The sequence below is a fragment of the Stegodyphus dumicola genome, chromosome 6 (assembly GCF_044657685.1).
Source record: "Stegodyphus dumicola isolate Sdum_Otavi_A_Nest chromosome 6, ASM4465768v1".
NCBI lineage: Eukaryota > Metazoa > Arthropoda > Arachnida > Araneae > Eresidae > Stegodyphus > Stegodyphus dumicola.
In genome coordinates, this window is record NC_140773.1 from 21,965,832 (window position 1) to 21,988,358 (window position 22,527).

The following is a 22,527-nucleotide window of genomic DNA, read 5'->3' on the forward strand; positions in this document are numbered from 1 at the left end:
TTTTCGGCCTTGATATGATTAAATCTACATTTCATTGTAAGATTGTTAGGTAATGTGTTGTGAGTAAAAATAATACAATTGTAATTATCAAAAACATTTTATTCAAATCTGGTATAGAAACTTATGGAGCGTATAGAAAGAAATTATAAATGTGAATAAAAAGCATTCATTTTTGCTGAAATTTAGAAAGGAAAGATTAATAAAAAAATTTAGTGATAGGCATGTAGAAAAAATTAATTTAATGTTGCTCAGTAGTATTTCTTTAAAAACATGAATTACATAAAAATAGGTGAAGAGTTTTTAACAAATATTGCTCCCGTATTTCTTCAAATTTAGCATTTATTCTTAAATGAAATTTGTACGAGTTAAAACAGTTACATAAAATTATTGCATATTTGTTTCCATCTGAATATATTTATGCTTCCGATTGAAGTAATAATTCCGAATATAAAGTTTCGGTGAAAATTCATTACAATAAACTGGAATGTTATAACATTTTCCCCATTTATTATTGAAGCACATGATATATATATATCATGTGCTTCAATAATATATTGTTTTCGCACTAAATGAATTTAAGATCATACAACATTTTATATTTATATATATATATGATCTTAAATTCACTTAGCGCGAAATCGAGTTATTCTACTACTTGCGCAATTGCTGCAAAGTAAGTTAATAATAATTTATTTACTAAAGAAATATTGATTATATTATCTCCTAATATTAATTTTAGTAGAATTATCTAAACAGAGTGAATTCATAGTTAGTAAGTTTAATTCCGAAAATTGTTTTAAAGTAACTTGAATTTAAATGTTAAAAATATTTAACGGGGACTTGAATTAAATCATGAATAACAAAATTTCAATTGTAAAAAAGAAATTAAATTAAAAGCAAGTAATCATTGCCATTGATCGGAAATTAGTTGACTTTTCAATGGGAACAAACCAACTCCCGTTCAATGAACAATAATTAAGAAATAAATACGAAGGTGTTTCGTCCTTTACTCAGGTAATAAGGCGATGCCAAACTGGCAATTTAAGTTAGACCAAATATTTCCGTGAATTGAATGGATCAAGAACCAATGCAGAGCATTTAAGAATTCATTCTGATTAAGCATTTTCGCTAATTCAATTTTGAGTGAAAAGCAATTTTTGCAGTAAAATTGATAAATTACTTGAGTAATTGTCCCCCGACACCATCGTGTTTATGCATTTTAATTCAAAAGTATTTGTAAAAATTAAACATTGGAAATTGGCATTATGAAATAGAACTCAAAGTAATTGAAATAAACATTAGAAAATTACGAAATATAATGCAATCTTTGCAAAAACAAATCAAAAAATAAAAATTGAAATTTAAAATACATATAATAAGAAAATACATGAAGATATAAAAGGCCAGAAAAAGCATTAATTAACTTACGTTCTTTCTAGTGGGAAATGGGCAAAGTGTTCTCTTCGTGTCTTACTCAGAAGGGTTGCGTTTCCGAAATTCTTTATCGGCAGCGGGGGCTTTGCATTATATCAGTCGGTAAGACTTGTGTGAAGTAATTTATGGGAGAGGGAGTGACTAGGAATGCTTGAGAGACGTATGTTGTGGAGTTCTTATTTGAGTGAAACCGTCTGTTAAAATTTTTAAAAATACTAGTGAATGGAAATTAATTAATTTTTGGCTAATTGTTGTGTCATAACCAGGAAGAAATTAAGAAAAGGAAAAAAGGAATTTTCACTGTCAAAGAGCTATTTGACAGACTAAAGATTATGAAGTAGGCCCATTTTTTTAGTAACAGCATAAGTCTGAAGACAATTAGCTTTTTACATTATATACAGCTTTGTAATTACGCTATGTACAAATTCTTCAACTGATAGTCATCCAACTTATACCGCCTTCTCAGGTTTAGGAACAAATTATCATATTCCTATCAGTTAAATGATTTAGAGTGAGTATTTAACGCTTGCTCTTTTAAGACAATGGTTAATAAATCGATTAGGTATTAGATTATTTTTGAGAATTTTAATAAGGAGCAAAATTTCGCGTTGTAGATCTATCGTATCTGTGCAGATATTTTTAATTCGTTGTATTTGATTTATTATCGATATATATATATATATATATAATAATAACTTGTATTCGCACTAAATGGATTTAAGATCATACAACATTATATATATATATATATATATATATACATGAATTAAATTAATTATACTATCCGGCACAGTATAATCATTAAATTTTGATACATTAAAGGTAATATAATCTCAGTTTTTGATAAATTAATTCCAGGATAGTATAAAAATTCATTTTTGCTAAATATATTTTAATTTAATAACACTATACTAATATTTATCAACATTTATCAACGTTTTGTTGTTTAATTCATAAAACACGTTAAAAAAACATCTAAATCTAGATAAATGAGTCTATTTAATTTTTGGGTTTCGGAAAGGAGGTAATAATCTTCTAGCAGTTGTGAAAGGAGGGCATGGGGTAAAAATGTTTGAGAACCCTTGATCTAGACGATTTTGGTTTTCCGTCTATGGGGTCGTCTCAGGAACGAAATGTTGAATATCGAAATTAAATTATGATTAAGAAACATTTGTCACTTTAGATCAGAAGTTCTCTGCCCTTTTCTTACATCGACCCTTATCAAAGAAATACTTTTCTTCAACGACTCCCTTACAGCTTTGTCTATAATATACAGTATACAGCATAATAACAATGCAAATGGTTGCACATAAATAACTTAAAAACAACAATTAGAATAAATTAAAAATGAGAAAAAGTTTTGGAGAATGGTATATTAGATCGATATTAAATTATTTTTTGTATTATTGCTATTTTTAAATTGACAAATATAAACCAGTTTTTTGAAACAGAATCACAGATTCTAACTGCACAGTTAATAATTTGAATTCTTGTGATGACTGCGCTTGGCGCATTGATGCAATTTTTTATTAATATTTGGCATAAAATTGCTAGTCCAAAGGCACTTTGTCCCTGAAGGACTTTTGTTTTTGTTTTGCGATTTTGCGTTGAATCGTTATAAATTTCCTTTTCACTTTTCAAACTCTTGCCACCAAATGTTAGAGTCCTGCATTATATTTGGAGAAATTAAATAATGAAAAATCTGCATAAATGTATGTATATTTCTCGCACTGTGATAAAACAACGGTACATAGAGCCATCGAATTTTGAATGACGTAATCCTCCTACGAATATGAGCATGTGGAAGATCAAATTTGAAATTTGGAATTTGTTTTATGATCGATTTCATATTTTGTAAAAATTTAACGAATTTTTGATTAACAAACTCAAGGATTTCAAAGCAAGCAATGGCAACAATCTGCGCGGGAAAAAAACACCTTTTTATCTCCAGCGCGGAGTCTCTTTTATCTCTTTTTATCTCCAGTGTGTATCGGAAATCCTAAAGATATGCTCATTTTAAATTTATTTTACGACATTACTATTGAACTCAGTTTTATGGTTTAAGTGCAAAGAAAATGCTATTTAATACATAAAGGTAACACACAAAACGTTAAAAAAACGCCCCTTTGGACGTAATTTAAAATCTGAAACCTTTCAAATTTTTTTAATTTAATTTTTTAACTTAGTTTTTAAATCACCTCGCTCAAAAACATTCAACCTGTTTCTCGTTTTCCATTCATCGTAAATTTGTGTGTGTGTGCGTTTTCTTACGCTTTGCGGTTTTCCTTTTTACTTCCTTGTACGAAGTAAAAAGGAAGTATTGTAATCGCGAAAAGTTTCAGGCAACATATTTCAACGAAAATATCCATTTTGACCGCTATCGAATGCAATTTAACGATGTTTTTGCGTGATATCTGTGCGTAAGGACAGAATAAAAGACACCTTTCCTCCAAAAAAAATTATAAAACTGCCTTAAAATTAATTCTGAAGAGAATTTTTCGTGGTGTCTGTATGAACGTATGTACGTACCTACGTATCTCGCATAACTCAAAAACGAGTAGCCTCAGAACGTTGAAATTTTGTATATAGGACTGCTATAACATGTAGATGTGCACCTCGTATTTTGGTTGCAATCGGCCGCACCAAACGTATATAAATATCTTTATATATATATCCACTCTGTTACCCGGCTCAGTGATCTCAGTATCTTTACTCTTATATGTTTGTAAATTGCACATTTTTTGCTTTAAAAATGATTGAATTATGTTGTTTTTAATCTTCCGGTTAAGGTTTTTATGCCTTTCGTAATTTTTGAAGCAATATTTGTACAATTATCAACAATTTAAAAGCTGTTTAAGTGCGGTTAAGTTTTAAATAACATGGCGGACATATTTGTTTACATTTGAAACAGCAGAATTGTAGATTTGTTGCCAATCTAGAGAAACTAAGCTTCGCAACACTAAAATAACGCCTTCATTTATTATTGCGAATTAAATCATGCTTAATCCTTTCTGGAATTTTTTCGAGGAAATAAGTGTTTAAGATTTACTTCGTAATTTTTAATGCAGATATTTTGAGTTTTTATGTATTTTTGCCTTGTCGCGAAGTGAGAGCTGAATTAATTGAATGAGAAATACTAAATCGTCCGTGAAAACCTGTTTCTTTTCTGTTTTGTTTGCTTAATTTCTTTCATACATCGTTTTAGCTTTATTATAGTATTTGAATAGAACATGTCGCAACGATAATTCTTCAAATGATATAAATTTTGTGCATTCAGAGTGTCGTTATAGTAAACAAATATAGTGAATTTTAAAGAGTGCATTTACTCAATTGTGGTTTATGCGCTGTCGACGAAGTAGATTTAATTCAATCCAATCAATTTAAATGAAATGTAAGAAAAAATGCGTATAATTTAATATTCCGTACAAGGAAGTCATGTGGTGTACACATCAGATTTTTTATATTGGAGTTACTGCATACAAAATATTATTTTTAAAATATACTGAACAAATTTAGTACATTTCCACTTTATACTTATTTTGTACGATTTCTTCCTTACTACATGAAAAAGTTTTATTTATAAAACTGAAGGCTTTCAGATTTTATATTACGCCCAAAGGGGCATTTTTTAAGTGTTCGTGTGTTAGCTTTATTTATTAAATGTTTGAACTTAAACCATAAAATTGATTTCAACAGCAATATCGCAAAATATTTAAAAAGATCATATTTTTAGAATTTTCGATACACACTCTCGCGCACTGGAGATAAAAATGTTTTTTTCCCGTGCAATATGCCATTGCTTGCTTTGAAATCATTGAGTTTGTTAATCAAAAATTCGTTAAAGTATTACAAAATATGAAATATATAGTTAAAAAACTCCAAATTCTAAATTTGGGCTTTTAGATGCCCATATTCGAGTGGAGGAATACTTATTCAAAATTGGATGGCTCTAGGTATCGTTGTTTTTTCACAATGAGAGAAACATAAATATCTTCATGCAGGTTCTTAATTATTTAATTTCTTTTAATATAATGGAGAGCCAATTTGAAAATTTTGGTACCAATTTGAAAAGTGAAAAGCGGTTTCATACTGGACTAGGCAAAGTGCCAAAACAAAATTAATTGCCTTTCAGAGCAAGTACTCCCTTTGGACTAAAAATTAATTATAATTTTCATTAATAATTTTTTTATTATCAACATTTCCCTTGATTATGCTGATCAGTTGTCGGTGCATAGTCGGCTGTCGATGTCTTGGTTATCATTGAGCCCCCCCTCTAAAATTTCATCAACATCGATGAGCTCAATACCGATTCCGCCGGGTGTGTGTATTTTATTATGGCAAAGCTCACTAGGGCTATCTGCCTAAGGGAAGGGATGTCTTCGTGGAGGACTTTCTAAGGGAAACTGACTCGTATACACGTTACACATGGGGAAAACCACGAAAACACCCATGCAGCCAGCCCGTTCGCGGGATTCGAACCTCGGACCGAACTACCAGCCGATTCCGCCGGAAACCTTTGGTTGGAACGATTTCGATCTACCACCATCCATTCGGTCGCCTTACAAAAGTGATGCTAATATCGAAAGTTAATTATGGTATAAGGCATTTTCTCCCTTCTTTCCGCATGCCTTCATGATGTAATTAGAAGCACACTCGGGCGCGTATTCAGGAGGTACAAAGTTCGAATCTCAGCGAGGGCATTGCACAATTTTCCCGTCTCCAGCATCAGAAAGCGTAATGACTCTTAAAATGGCACCCGAACTAAAAGATTGTGGATGATAATTCGTCACCACCGGAATTTGGCGATTGGGTTTTCTAATCCCCAGTCGCCCTTTAAATGGGGGAGTATATATATATAATGTGTCAATATATGCGGACGCGTCGGGAAATTAGAACAGAGAATTGAGACAAGTTTTTTAGACAGTTTATTTAATTCAGTAAAAAACTTGTAGCGCCAAGTTTCAATTGTCTGTTTCGGCGAAACGCGTAATGGGGTTAGCTTGGTTCGAGATTCATTTTAAAAATTTCCCTTGAAAAGCCAAAATGAACTTCGAATTGGGCTAATTAACCCTTTTCCGCTTCTTAATTTTAATATTTTTTGCATTTTACCTTGTTCAATCGATTAGTATATTTTACTGTGTTTTATAATTTACTTTTTATTTAGCATATGGCCTATTATTTTGCCTCATTCAATTGATTTGTTTTTTTTACTGTGTTAAAATTTCCTAAAATGTTTAGCATATAGCTTTTTTATTAATTTAACTTGTAAATGTACAAATATTTTTTTCCATTTTCACACTTTTCATAGCAACTGAATATGCTTATGTTGGAGTTTTCTTGGAGCCACAGCTCTTGGTAACTTTTTGGCGAGCTTACTAAAATTTATCTTCTAATTTCCTTCATTTAGCAGCACAATGCACAAAATTTTGACCTAAATTGGTCTTTTTAGTTTTGTTCTTACAACCTTATCGTAATAATATATATATATATATATATCTTCCTTTCCGTATGCCTTCGTGGTGAAATTGAAAGCATAGCCGACGCGCATTCGAGAGGTCCAGGGCTCCCGAGGAGGACATTGCACAATTTTCACCTCTCTTACTAAAAAAATAAAAAAAAAAAAAAAATAAAAAAATAAAAAAAGACTACATTGGTTTAAAGAATATTTGTTAGTTTCAAAGAATGCCTGCCGTCTACGCTATGAGAGGTGGTCGCTGTGAAAGATTGTACTGCATATTGAGAGTTATTGTGATCGCATTTTCCTTACACGATAGCTGTTCCAAACGTTATAACGGCAGGAAGCATGATTGAAAAATAACAATCATATTTTTTCTCATATCAAATTTCATTGTACACACTTTTTTTATAAATTTTAATAGAAATTTCAACGTATAGATCACATTGCGCAATTTCTTGCCATTGCATTAATAATCCCGGAAGCAAAAAATTTTGAGCGAAAATCCTAACAGCGTTCTATTTTCTAAGCGACTAACAATCTTGAAGCTTTTAATTCATTTAAAAATGGTATTACGGAGTCTGTCATTAGCACGGTTCTTTGCTATTTATAAAATTGTACCTATACTTTTTATACTTGCAATACAAAATTCAGAATTTTATTACTGTACGTTTCATTTCTTGCATTAAAACTAAATTTTATGTAAAAAAAGAATTGTCTGCTAATGCTACTACTATAATAAAGTTTTCGACAGCAATTAATTTCACTGTAATTTTCATCAAAGCATTATTTTAACTAAACAATTATTATTTTAAACCAATATATTTCTGTTATACGCTCCGTATCCTCTGAATTCAGTTTGATCAAGTGGTTACAGCCGAAAACATCGCGGCAAAAACATCGCGGACGAAAACGTCGCGGAGAAAACAACGCAAGGCGAAAACGTCGTGCTACAAAACATCGTGGGAGAAAACATCGCAAAGAGAAAACATCGCAGCTCTAAAACATCGTGGTACAAAACATCGTCGTCGAAAATAAAGCGGTTCAAAAACTTCGCAGTTTAAAAACATCGCCGTCGAAAATATCGTAGTAAAAAATAAAGTATCTACAAATCATCGCATGACGATAACATCGCAGACATGCTTTTTTCAGGCTTTAATAACTGTAAATGGATATTCCCATAATGATTTGTGAGCGCAAGTGATGTAAGGAAGGATAATTTTTACTTTCACATTTTTTTATTAACTAATAAATTTTTGCTGAAAAAATAAGAAGGAAACTTAAGCATAGAAAATTAAATGCAACTTAATAGATTATACTTTTTATGAAAAATTACCTGTAAAAACTTTATAAAAAATGATTTATTAATGGTCTTTGTTAGTTAACTATGTCGGTTTAAAATTCTATTAAGTGCTATAAGTTGCATTAATTTTCTATGCTTAAGTTTCCTTCTTATTTTCTCAGCAAAAATTTATTAGTTAATAAAAAAATGTGAAAGTAAAAATTATCCTTCCTTACATCACTTGCGCTCACAAATCAAATATCCATTTACAGTTATTAAAGCCTGAAAAAAGCATGTCTGCGATGTTATCGTCATGCGATGATTTGTAGATACTTTATTTTTTACCACGATATTTTCGACGGCGATGTTTTCAAACTGCGAAGTTTTTGAACCGCTTTATTTTCGACGACGATGTTTTGTACCACGATGTTTTAGAGCTGCGATGTTTTCTCTTTGCGATGTTTTCTCCCACGATGTTTTGTAGCAGGACGTTTTCGCCTTGCGTTGTTTTCTCCGAGAAGTTTTCGTCCGCGATGTTTTTGCCGCGATGTTATCGGCGGACACCGATCAAGTTGTAAAAGCTAACTTTATACTGCACCCCAACCGGGACAATGGTTAGTGACTCTGACTGCCATATCGAAGGGCCGGTTTCGAATCCCGAAGAAGGTACGGATGTTTCTAAGTGTATAGTGTCTACGTGGCATGGGGACACTCTAAATCTTGTCGAGCCGAAAGACCTTTCGAGTTGAAGTTGATTATATTCTGGACCTTTCGTCGTACTGTCACCTGTATGCTGCTCAAGGCTCCTGCCAACGACAGGTGCAATCTTGCGACGGTTAATTTCGTGGTATTAGACAAGCGAGATTAGTCATAACAACAACAGCATAATTTTATGCTATAGGAAAAAAGTTTTCTGAAATTTGCTTAACTTATGCACTCCATGAAAAATGTATTGCGTAATAAAAATAAGCAATGAACTTCTTGATATCATAGAATAACATAGTTAGGTACAACTCTGATATACTCCCTAATTTCACCAAATGTGGCGATATGTGGTCTTAGCTGGTTTTTGGCCCGATTGCGTGTTGTATGGCAACCCTGTTGACGTTCAAAAATCTTTCTCTGGAGCTCGTTGGTTCGCGTCGGAAGTTGTTGAATTGAAGTTCGGCAAAAGGAAATATCATCGTGGCCATCCTGTTGAGGGGCAGTGGGTATTTGGAGCTGTGGAAAGAGGATCTGGGAGATTATTTTTAGTGGCTGTGCATGATAGAAGTAGGGATTTGTGATTTTATTTATTTGTGAACCATAGTATGAATTTTCCGGGTAGTGTGTCTGGCTGTCATATATAAATACGATAATGATTACGTGGTGGCATGCAATTGGTATTTCTGCTGTTCGAATGAGCATTAATTCATGGTAAGTGCATTTTATTTTATTCGTGTTCTTATTTTGTAGAATGTTATGTTCATTGTTTTTTTTTAGTACGAATTTCTGTCGTTGTCGTTTTTTTTTTTTTTTTTTTTAATTGTTTGAAGTTTATTTTAGTTTATTTTGTTGAGTAGTGCGTAGTGTCTAGATTGTGCAATTCGTAGATTTTTTTTAAGTTAAAATATTTCGCTGTGTACATGGATTCTTGTCAAATATTTTTGGTTAGAAACTTTACGTTTTTGCTATCTAAATTTTTTGTTTCGGATTTTTAGCTTAAATTGCGTATTCAAAACGTGCTTTTTGCATATGCGAAAACCGCGTTTTGGGAGACATTTTAGGCTTACAGTTCGAAATGTAGACAAAAAATTTAGATAGTAATATAGCAACGTAGAGTTTCTCGCCAAAAATTTTTGGTGAGAAATTTGGCGACTTGAAGGCGCATATCAGAGTAGTTCCATTATCTTAATCTCTATTGTTAAATAAATGAAAAATCTGTCTGTCTGTCTGTACTTATGGATGGATGTATGACTTGAAGGCGCATATCAGAGTAGTTCCCATAGTTATAACTATAATATAGTATACAGTAATATAATATAACTCTAATGCAGTAAATTTTCAAAATCATCTCTTACACGAATAAACCGTGTATAAAAGCCAGTTTCCCTTAGAAAATCCTCCACGAAGTCATCCTTCCCCTTAGGATGGATTCCTTAGGCAGATAGCCTTCGAGGCTTTTCCGTAATATATAAACCAAAACTACACGAATAATTTCAGTTTCAGTTTTTTTTTCCTCCCAACTTTTAAGCAGAGCAGTATAAAATCTTTAGAGAACGGAGTAATCATCCATGATGATTAAAGCAATTTCCCTTACTGTCATAAAATGAATAAAGTTCAAGAGCAAACAAAGTTCATGAACACCCCTTGGTGACTTAAGTATCAAAGCAATAAGCAACGATTAGTGAAATTTAACATCACTGAGCATATAGGTATTTCTCCCGCCTTCTTATCATGTCTTCGTGGTGTAGTGGTCAGCACACTCGGCGCGTATTTCGAGAGGTCTGTGGTTCGAGTGCCGGCGAGCGCATTGCTCAATTTTCATGATTTCTGCTTTCAAGATAACTTAATGTCTCTATAAGTGCATAAGCATAAAATACTTTTATTTATCCGTGAATTTTAGGTAGATTTTGCATTGTCAAAAACAAGCCATTTTATGTGTATTTTCTTCAGGTTAACAAAATGATTTATTATTAAACTTTTCCAATAATAAACTTTAGATATATTTTAAACTAGGAAACCTGTGTTGTTCTTTAAAGTTTTGTTAAGAGATGTTTTCTGCCTGTTGAAGTTGATTACATTCTGGAATTATTTCTTTTCAGAAAAGTGTCAAAATTTAAAGGTAGTCAAATAAATGCCTTCGTAGAGTCTCAAAATTAAAGTGTCAAAATTTCTTTCCGAAAAATGAAGAATTATGATTTATTAAAAGATAAGTAATGTTTTTCATTTTATTCTTTTCCGGTATTTGGCTGAATCATCATTTTCACTTTCGAATTGTAATAGATGCGAAAACTACCAGGAGAAAAAATCAGATAGAAGTAAATAGACGCCCTTCCTATTGGAACTGTATGTAAAGCAAAAGGAAATTTTTTATTCATTAAATTATTTTTCGATTATTTGGCAAAACGCTATTTTTATAAATTCCATCTTGGTACAACTCTGATATACGGCCTAATTTCACCAAATGTGGCGATATGTGTTCTGCGCTGTTTTTTGGCGCGATTGCGTGTTCTATGGCAACCCTGTTGAGGTTGAACAATCTTTCGCTGGAGCTCGTTGATTCGCGTCTGTGTCTGAGAAGATGGGAGGGAAAGATAAAATGGTAGAAGTTGTTGAATTGAAGTTCGGCAAAAGGAAATATCATTGTGGCCATCCTGTTGAGGGGTAATGGGTATTTGGAGGTGTGGAAAGAGGGTCTGGCAGATTATTTTTAATGGCTCTGCATGATAGAAGTAGGGATTTGTGATTTTATTTATTTGTGAACCATAGTATGAATTTTCTGGAGTGTGTCTGGCTGTCATGTAAATACGATAGTGATTACGTGGCGGCATGTTAAAGGCAGTATGAAATTGGTATTTCTGCTGCTCGAAAAAGCATTAATTCATGGTAAGTGCATTTTATTTTATTCTTGTTCTGGTTTAATCCTAGTATCCGGTGCACACGGGATTTGGCTACTTTATGATGAGCAGTTATACGCGACATATACGATGAGTAGTAAACAGGTCATTCAAAGAATATATAGTTATACATAGTATATACTATATATATAGTGTATATACTATGTTATATACACACATAGTATATAGTGTATAGTATATATATAGACGTTCTTTGGATCATTTTTGGTGTTGGCGATAATTTTCAAAATTGCGCCAAGGCTGCACCGTATACTAGGATTTTACCCTTGTTCTTATTTTGTAAAATGTTATGTTCATTGGTTCTTTAGTATGAATTTCTGTCGTTATTGTTGTTTTTGAAATAGAACGCTGTGTACATGGTATTATTTGAAATTTATTGTTATTATGTTATTTTATTAAAGCGAGGTGTGCGTAGATCGTAGATTCATTCCTTGCCTAAATTGTGCAATTCGTAGGTGTTTTTTTAAGTTTAAAGAGGATGCTGTGTACATTGAAATTTATTTTTGTTATGTTAATTTATTAAAGCGAGGTGTGCGTAGTTCGTAGATTCGTTCCTTGCCTAAATTGTGCAATTCGTAGATTTTTTTAAAGTTTAAACATGTCGCTGTGTACATAGTTTTTGCATGTGCGAAAACCGCGTTTTTGGAGACATTTTAGGCTTAAAGTTCGAAATATAGACACAAAATTTAGATAGTAATATGGCAGGATAAAGTTTCTCGCCAAAAATGTTTGGCGAGAAATTTGGCGACTTGAAATTGAGGGCGCATATCAGACTAGTTCCATTATCTTAATCTCTATTGTTAAATAACTGAAAAATCTGTCTGTCTGTCTGTACGCATGGATGGATGTATGTATGCCTCCGTACGGCATTGTGAAAAACGATTTTAATGTCAGTTTCATCTAGAGCCACCAGATTTTGAATAAAAATAGTCCTCCAGACGAACATACGCACCTTGAAGCTCGAATTTTGAATTTGCGTTTTACTTACTTTAATTTTTTTGCGAATTTTTGATTAAGAAAACTTAGCAGTTTTGGCCACTATGCAAAGTATAAGATGTTCGTCTTCCAGATTTAATCAACAGGCTCAGCAATTGAAAAGAAATGTGTTGCCATTACTCGACATAAAATACTTTTGTCTTACACGCGCCATTGTACTGTCATTCGCTAAAGCGTAACGTAATTCATTTTTCTTTCAAATTTTCTCTGTCTATTACTGATAAACAAACTGAGCGATTTAAAAGTAATATAAGCAGTTCTCCTCTGTTATCGTTAATTACTTGCTGACCTGTAAAATTAGTAACTGGATTCATTAAATCATTACATATTTTTTAAATTTATAATAACTATTCTAGGCGGCTGACTGTACAAGCAGTTACGCCTTAAAAGAGTTAAGAAACCACATTTAAATACCATCATATTCGTTACATGCACCATTATCTTATCGCTAACGTGAAAAAAAAATCCGAACGCCTTCAGATTTTAACGTTAAAATAACGCTTCTTTGGGGGTAATATAAAATCTGAACGCTTTCAGATTTTATATTACGCCCGAAGAAGCGTTATTTTAAAGTTTTATGTGTTATCTTTATTTATTAAATATCACGTTCTTCGCACTTAAACGATAAAATTCAGTTCAGCAGCAATATCACAAACTATATAAAAAGAGCATATCTTTAGACTTTTCGATACACAGTCTCGCGCGCTGGAAATAATAATGTCCCCCCCCCTTGTGCAAATTCGCCATTGCTTGTTTTGAAATCGAGTTGTTAATCAAAAATTCATTAAAGTTTAACAAAATATGAAATAGATAATAAAAGAAATTCCAAATACCAAATTTGGGCTTCCAGATGCCCAGATCCAAGTGGAGGACTCCGTTATTCAAAATCTGATGATAGGTACCGTTGTTTTTTCCCAGTGCGGGAAACATATGTACATTCATGCAGATTGTTCATTATTTAATTTCTTTAAATATAATGCAAGGTTCTAATATTTGGTAGCAATAATTTTATAAGCGAAACACCGTTTATAGTGAACCAACGCAAAATGCCAAAAGGAAATTAATAGCCCTTCTGGACAAATTGCCCCTTAGCCCTGTTACTGATTTTGCCATGCTAAAATGAAACATAAATATTATTTTACATAACCTATTTTATTCAACTGAAACAAAAATAAAGCATAAATTTTCATTGATGCCAATTAATAAATTAAAAAATTCTGATGTGTACATCACATAACTTCCTTGCACGGAATATTAAATTATACGCATTTTTCCTGCATTTCATTTAAACTTTATTGGATTGAATAAAATCTGCTTCGTCGATAGCACGTAAACCGGAATAGAATAAATGCACTCTTTAAAATCACTATATTTATTTACCATAGTGACACTCTGGCGCTGGGTTCACTTAACAGCGTTACACGGCATTCATTTTATAACTAAGAATGCGCAAAAATGATATCATCTGAAGAATTATCTAATCGTTGCCACATGTTGTATTCAAATACTATAATAAATCTAAAACGATGTATAAAATAAGAAAATAGACAAATAAGAAAGGAACAGCTGTTGTTGTTGCGAAGCTTAGTTTCTTTAGATTGGCAACAAATCCGCTATTCTATTAAGTTTCAAACGTAAACAAATATGGCTGCTGTGGTAAATAAATTAGGCTTAGCCGCACTTAAACAACTTTTAAATTGTTGATAATTCTGCAAATATTGCATTCAGGTTAACTAAAGGCATTAAAAACCGGAAGATAAAAGCAACATAACTCAATCATTTTTAAAGCAAAAAATGCAAAATTTACCAACATATAAGAAAAAAAAAACTGAGCTCACGGAGCCGAGTAACAGAGTGGGCATATATATATATACTTTTGGTGCGGCCGATTGCCACCAAAAAGGGAGGTGCACAACTACATACTATAGCTGTTCTACATACAAAATTTCAACGTTCTGAGGCTTTGTTTTTAAGTCATGCGAGATACATACATACTCCACGAGAAAGTGCCTTCTGAATCAATTTTAAATCAGTTTTATAATTTTTGCGGGGTAAAAGATTCCTTTATTCTTTTCATACGTACAGATGTCCAGCAAAAACATTGTTAAATTGCTTTGTACAAGGAAGTAAAAAAATCTGATGTGTACACCACATGACTTCCTTGTACGGAATATTAAATTATACGCATTTTTTCTTGCATTTTATTTAAACTTATTAGATTGAATTAAACCTACTTCGCCGACAGCGCATAAACCAGAAGAGAATAAATGCATTCTTTAAAATTCACTTTGTTTACCATAGCGACACTCTGGCACTAGGTTTATTTAACAGTATTATATTTCATTCATATTATAACTCAGAATGCACAAAATGTATATCTTTTAAAGAATTATCTAATCGTTGCCACATGTTCTATTCAAATACTGTAATAAAGCTAGAACGATGTATAAAAGAAATTAAGCAAATAAAACAAAAAAGAAACAGTTTTTCACAGACGATTGAGTATTTCTCATTGAATTAATTCAGTTCTCATTTCGCGAGAAGGCAAAAATACATAAAAACTCAAAATATCTATATTAAAAATTACGAAGTAAATCTCAAACGCTTATTTCCTCGAAAAAATTCCAGAAAGAATTAAGCATGATTTAATTGATAATCATAAATGAATGCGTTATCTTTGTTGTTGCGAAGCTAAGTTTCTCTAGATTGGCAACAAATCCACTAGTCTCCTGTTTCAAATGTAAACATCAATGGTCGCCATTAAAAAAGGCTTAGCGGCAATTAAACAACTTTAAAATTGCTGATAATTTTAAAAATATTGCACACAGATTTACTAAAGGCATAAAATCCTCAACCGGAAGATAAAAACAACATAATTGAATCATTTTTAAAGCAAAAAATGTACAATTTACAAACATATAATAGTAAAGAAACTGAGATCACTGAGCCGGGTAACAGAGTGGATATATATGTAAATATATTTATATACGTTTGGTGCGGCCGATTGCAACCAAAATACGAGGTGCACATCTACATGTTATAGCAGTCCTATATACAAAATTTCAACGTTCTGAGGCTATTCGTTTTTGAGTTATGCGAGATACGTACGTACGCACGAACGTATGTACGAACGCACGTACGTACATACGTTCGTACAGACGCCGCGAAAAATTCTCTTCAGAATTAATTTTAAAGCAGTTTTATAATTTTTTTGAAGGAAAAGAGTATTTTATTCTGTCCTTACATACAGACAACACGCAAAAACATCGTTAAATTGCATTCGATAGCGGTCAAAATGGATATTTTCGTTGAAATATGCTGCCTGAAACTTTTCGCGATTACAATACTTCCTTTTTACTTCGTACAAGGAAGTAAAAATAGTAGAAAAATAGTTAAAACCTTTTGTGTTTAAATTTTGTAGCAATGTTTTATGATACAATAAACCCGTCCGGAAACAGCGCTAAGCTATGCATCTCTTTGCTTTCAGCATGGCAAACGAAAGGAAGATTAAAGGAAAGAAAATCTAATACTTGAAGAACTGCATTTATTGCTGTTAGATGTTTTAGTTTGTTAATAATTATCAGATAAATTAAATTTGAAAGAAAAAATAAATAGCTCAAGCTTTGCCGAAAGGCACAAATACACTGGCGGGTGGAAAATAAAAATATTTTATTTCGGGGAGTGGCGATACGTTTTATTAAAATCGAAGAGTTTGCTGATTAAACCCAAACATGAGTATCTTACGCTTTGTAGAGTAACAACACATTTCATTTAAACATGAGATATTTCTGATTAAATTTGAAGCGTAAATATATTAAGGTTTCCTGGGTGGCAACACGTTGCTTTTAAACCGCCGAATTTGTTAAAAACGGAATATCATTAAATTCGCACAAAATGCGCAATAAATAAATAAATAAATAATAAAATAAAAAACACACAATTCAGGCTTCGAGATGCACATGTTCACACACATGGCTACACACGTTTGAAAGCGGAGATTCTGGTGTGTCGCAGTTTTTCACAATGCGAGAAACATACATACATATGTTGTGCAACAGAACAACAAATTTTTGAACTAACGGATACCGCTGTCTATTCAGATGTTCGAAACACTGCGGTAAAATAGGTACCACTGTAGTCATTAGGTTAATTGGAAGCAGAAAAGATGAAAAATATGCAACCGCCTTCGCCGGGAATCGAACCACGGACCTCTGGAACACCAGCTCAGTGTGCAGAACCACTACACCACGAAGGCATGCTAGGGAAGTGAGAGAAATACCTTATATACTCCTCTCTTTAAAGGGCGACTAGGGTTTTAGGGGACCTAGTCGCCAAATCCTGGGTGCGGAGAATCATCATCCACAACCCTTTTAGTCAGGGCGTCACTTGTAGAGTCATTAGGTTAATTGGAAGCAGAAAAGATGAAAAATATGCAACCGCCTTCGCCGGGAATCCAACCACGGACCTCTGGAATACCAGGCCAGTGTGCAGAACCACTACACCACGAAGGCACGCTAGGGAAGTGGGAGAAATACCTTATACCACATGTTTAATAAGGTATTTTTTCATTGTAATTTTATTGAAATAAAAGAAATTTTATATTTTTTCACTTATTATTATTTACGTGTTTCTCCCTAAAGCACTACACAGAAGGGAGGAATGCCTACGTGGACGACTTTCAAAGGGAAAGTGGCTTGTATTAACACGATACACTTCGCAAAAACCACGAAAACGCCCATGTAGCCAGCCCATTTGTGGAAAACGTGCCTCAGGTTGAACTAGCAGTGTTCAGGGTCTTTATCGCTCGGCCGCTCATGGGCCTTTTTTTTTTTCCATTTGTCATATTTCATTGCAACAGAGATTATTCAGCTTAAAAATTATTATTAGCCCAGCGAACGTTAGCCCCTATTTAATTTCGTTTGCGCATTTTGCGTTGGTTCACTTTTCAAATAAATGTCTGTTCATTTTTCAAATTGTTGCCACCAAATATTAGAGTCCTGTGTTATATTTAAAGAAATTAAATAATGAAGAATCTGACTATGTTTGTCGCATTGGGGTAAAACATTGGTATCTAGAGCCATCAAATTTTGAATAACGTAGTCCTTCACTTGAATATGGGTATCTGGAAGACTGAATTTGGAATTTGAAATTTGTTTTATTATCGGTTTCATATTTTGTAACACTTTAACGAATTTTTGATTAACAAACTCGACGATTTCAAAGCGAGCAATGGCAACACTATACGGGGGAAAAAAGAAAAACATTTTTATCTCCAGCGTGCGAGACTATATCGGATATTCTAAAGATATACTCATGCGATATTGCTGTTGAATTGAAATTTTATTTTTGAGTTTTTATTTTCTAATAAGCCCTCGATTCTGTAACGAATTCAATAATTTACCTATAACCTATAACATTTTTACCATTAACATTTAACCTATAACATTTTTACCATCGTCTTAAAGTAAACGTATTTCTAAGCATACCAGCAAAATATTTAAGTTTTTTATTCAAAATTACCGAAGATATAAGTAAATTTATACTATATTGGCGTGTTATGAAATTTGGCATATTTGTTAAAAGCGATAATTACATCAAACGTAGTTTAGGCACTTTGTTAAAGTTATTTGAAAGTAGGAACGCTGACTTTTTTCCGCTCATGCACAATGTAAAAAGGTAGGGAACGATGTGACTTTTTTTCCCATCTTGCATAATGGAAGGGAAAGAAAAATAGGTTGCCATATATTAAGAAGTTCGCCAAGGGAATTATTCTTGGCTGAAACTGAAAAAAATTGCGCCAAGATAAAATTTTGAATTTCTGCGTAAATTTCGCACCAAATTTTACAAAATTTAATATTTAGGCATAATTTGAGTCGTAGAAATGAAATATGAAAAAAAAATGTTGTGTTCTTTCAGAAAAAGTCCCATTTTTCTGTCAATGTACCTATGTTAGAACAATGCTATATATAAATCTAATACATATCCTAAGTTGCACTTTCGAGACATGAAAAAAGCAATTTGAATTTCGTCAATCGGCCCAGTAGAACGGAAGATATAGAACTATGCCAATTTTTTTTCCTCCCTCGCAGTGTACCTGTATTCTGTAAAACGTTTTTTTAACGTTTTTGTAAACGTTCTGTAAAACCCTTGTTTTCAAACCGCAATGAGTATCTCGAATAATTTTTTGACGTATTAATATTCATGTTAAAGCGTCGAGTGCAAGAGAGAGAACTAATATTTTTTGACTGCTCAATGTTGATGATAACTCAGCAGGTGCAAACAGAACCAACCAGCTGACTGCTAAATGATTCAGACTCTGACTGTTTTTCATTGCTCTCATTTTCGAAGCTTGAAAAATGTTGGCAAAATATTTAAAAATCTGCTTGCCTAAGAAATAGCAATCTTTTGTCAAATACCTGTCTAAAAATTGTATTTAAATTGAGTACATCAACATGCAAAGAAATTTGATTGGAGATTTTAAAGTATCACCTCTAAAAATATGTAACAAAAACTGCCTTATTGCATTACTGAGAATTTACCGCTCCAATTCTAAGTGAAAAGAAGTAACACGCGTGTTAATTCAATATTCATAAGCAATTTTTCGCCAATTAGAAAACCCACAAGCACACTATTGGTAAAAAAATAATCATGCACACACCAAATACTGTATTAATTTTTGCTTTCCTATCAGACCATTACGGAAAAACGCAGAAAAAAGAAGTAGGAAAAAAGGTTCTTTAAAACTGCGGTTTGTTGATGTTCTTGATACGGTTGCAATAACGATTAATGTGTGTTATGGTGCCAAAGTTGGCAGCTATTCGCTCTTTTTTTGTCAAATTTTACTTTTTTCTCCGTTAACACGTAAGTAGCGACAAATCGATTTGAAGCATAAGTCGTATTTTAGTCATAAAAATCTGATGTGTACACTACATGACTTCCTTGTACGGAATATTAAATTATACGCATTTTTTCTTGCATTTCATTTAAACTTATTGCATTGAATTAAATCTACTTCGCCGACAGCGCATAAACCACAATAGAATAAATGCATTCTTTAAAATTCACTCTAATATTTGTTTACCATAGCGACACTTTGGCGCTAGAGTCACTTAACAGTGTTACATTTCGTTCATATTATAACTCAGAATACACAAAATTTATATCATTTAAAGAAAAGAATTATCTAATCGGTGCCACATGTTCTATTCAAATACTATAATAAAGCTAGAATGATGTATAAAAGAAATTAAGCAAACAAAACAAAAAAGAAACAGTTTTTCACAGACGATTGAGTATTTCTCATTCAATTAGTTCAGTTCTCACTTCGCGACAAGGCAAAAATACATATAAACTCAAAATATTTATATTAAAAATTACGAAGTAAATCTTAAACACTTATTTCCCTGAAAAAATTCCAGAAGGATTAAACATGATTTAATTGGCAATAATAAATGAAGGCGTTATCTTTGTTGTTGCGAAGCTAAGTTTCTCTAGATTGGCAGCAAATCCACTAGTCTGCTGTTTCAAATGTAAACAATCAATGGCCGCCATAAAAAAAAAGGCTTAGCGGTACTTAAACAACTTTAAAATTGTTGATAATTCTAAAAATATTGCATACAAATTTACTAAAGGCATAAAAACCTTAACCGGAAGATAAGAGCAACATAATTCAATCATTTTTAAAGCAAAAAATGTACAATTTACAAACATATAAGAGTAAAGAAACTGAGATCACTGAGCCGGGTAACAGAGTGGATATATATATAAATATATTTATATACGTTTGGTGCGGCCGATTGCAACCAAAATACGAGGTGCACATCTTCATGTTATAGCAGTCCTATATACAAAATTTCAACGTTCTGAGGCTACTCGTTTTTGAGTTATGCGAGATACGTACGTACATACGTTCGTACAGACGCCACGAAAAATTCTTTTCAGAATTAATTTTAAAGCAGTTTTATAAATTTTTTTGAGGAAAGGTGTCTTTTATTCTGTCCTTACGCACAAATATCACGCAAAAACATCGTTAAATTGCATTCGATAGCGGTCAAAATGGATATTTTCGTTGAAATATGCTGCCTGAAACTTTTCGCGATTACAATACTTCCTTTTTACTTCGTACAAGGAAGTAAAAATGGGCAAAATTAGAAAACATAATTACTCTAAATAGTACAACTTCTTAGATATCGGTAAAGAAAGTTTCGAAGACTTGGAAACAGCACAAGTTTCCAAAGAACCAGTAATTCTTGTAGAACTGCTGCTATTCAAATCGGAGTGATTTCACGCGCAGAAAATATAATTTTGAAATTTTTGCACAGTGGTTCTTTGATTACGGTATTTTAAGTCGCAGTCAAATTTTGGTAATTACAAGAAAAGAACTAAGCTATGACTTAAAATTCTGAGCCTTGATTATTGAATAATGATATAACTCAAACTGGTCAAATTTACGTATTTTATCTTGTTTTATTTGTAGCATTTATAACATAAATGTGGGGAAAAAACTAAACGAAACTTTTTAATATTCTGCTTTCGTGTAAAAGTAGTTCTATCACACACCAGGTTTGTAAGAGAAAAGATTAGGAAAAAAGACTATTGCAAAGTCTACTGTTTCCCATACTAACACATGTTATATTACATACATCTGTATCTGCAGTATGGAAGGCATTAGAAACATAGCTTAGATGATGTACTTGAAAAAATCGGGGAAATTTACTTTTTCTCCCCAGCACTTTTCTATCTCTTTCTCCCTCTCCTAGATAAAAATCTTACAATAGCATGAATATACTTCCATAAATTAAATAAATACTTTTTTCTATAGTCTCTTGATCAATAACATTTTATTCACTATATAGAAATAAATTTACTTTTAATTTGTTTTTCAGATGATTATCGAGATCTGGACAAAATAATGGCCAAGATTCAGAATTATTCTGCCCGCACATGGACTTTACTGAAAGGTAAAAACTCTCTCCGTTAGAGCTTATTCGCATGCAGGGAAGCTTATTAATGCTTATCAAATAACTAGTGAGCTTACAGCATTACGCTTTTGTTCCTTCTAAGAATAACTATTATTTTATTCATGCTGCAACTTTTCTTTGAAAATTTCGTATCTAAAGCAGTTTGAGGACGAAATTCACAATGAATTAGCATAAATTTCTTTTAAAAAGAAGGAGACTTTTTTTAAAAGAAATTTATGCTAATTCATTGAAACTTAGACATGATGCTTTTGAATCATATTTCTGTTAGGGAAATAGTAATCTGGAATGTGTTTCTGTAATTCGCGATTGTAGGTACTGTCTTAAAACAGCACGAGTAAAATTCTCTTTATCATTTGAACATAATAAATAGATTTGCCAATGTAGTTTGCTCAAAAAAGGTCTGTAAATCAGAACAACCAAGCCATTTAGCAAGAGAAAGGAAAGGAAAACTGCACAGGTTCGTTTACATTCTATTTTTACTAAAACTAACAATTATTTAAAAGCTCTTTTAAACTTCGCGTTTTCTTAAATGCGAGTTCCCCCCTCCCTCCAGTGATACAGCTGTATATTTAGAAAATTCGAAGTCTCAATCAACCTTATTGTAGTGTCATTTTTAAAATTTTAAGGAGCTTTAAATGCTTTATGTGAATTAAATATCCTGATTAGAACCCTAAATCTCTGTCAATCAATTAATGATGGTCCTCAAGCATAGCCATACAAGGAAACTACAGTTTTCTTCGACTTAACGCACTATTCGGT

The 22,527-nt window shown here is 32.4% G+C and overlaps 1 protein-coding gene across 2 annotated transcripts in view; it reads left to right on the forward strand.

The window, feature by feature from the left end:
• The window catches only part of LOC118205227 (syntaxin-1A-like), an 83,454-nt gene that overhangs the window by 608 nt on the left and 60,319 nt on the right, over positions 1-22,527 (forward strand). For both annotated transcript variants that reach the window (XR_015041449.1, XM_085817884.1), the window contains exon 3: positions 21,673-21,747. Coding sequence is in view for 1 of the 2 variants with exons in the window: in XM_085817884.1 (XP_085674010.1) it covers positions 21,673-21,747 (75 nt within the window). In the remaining variant the exon portion in view is untranslated. The remainder of the gene's footprint in view (positions 1-21,672; positions 21,748-22,527) is intronic.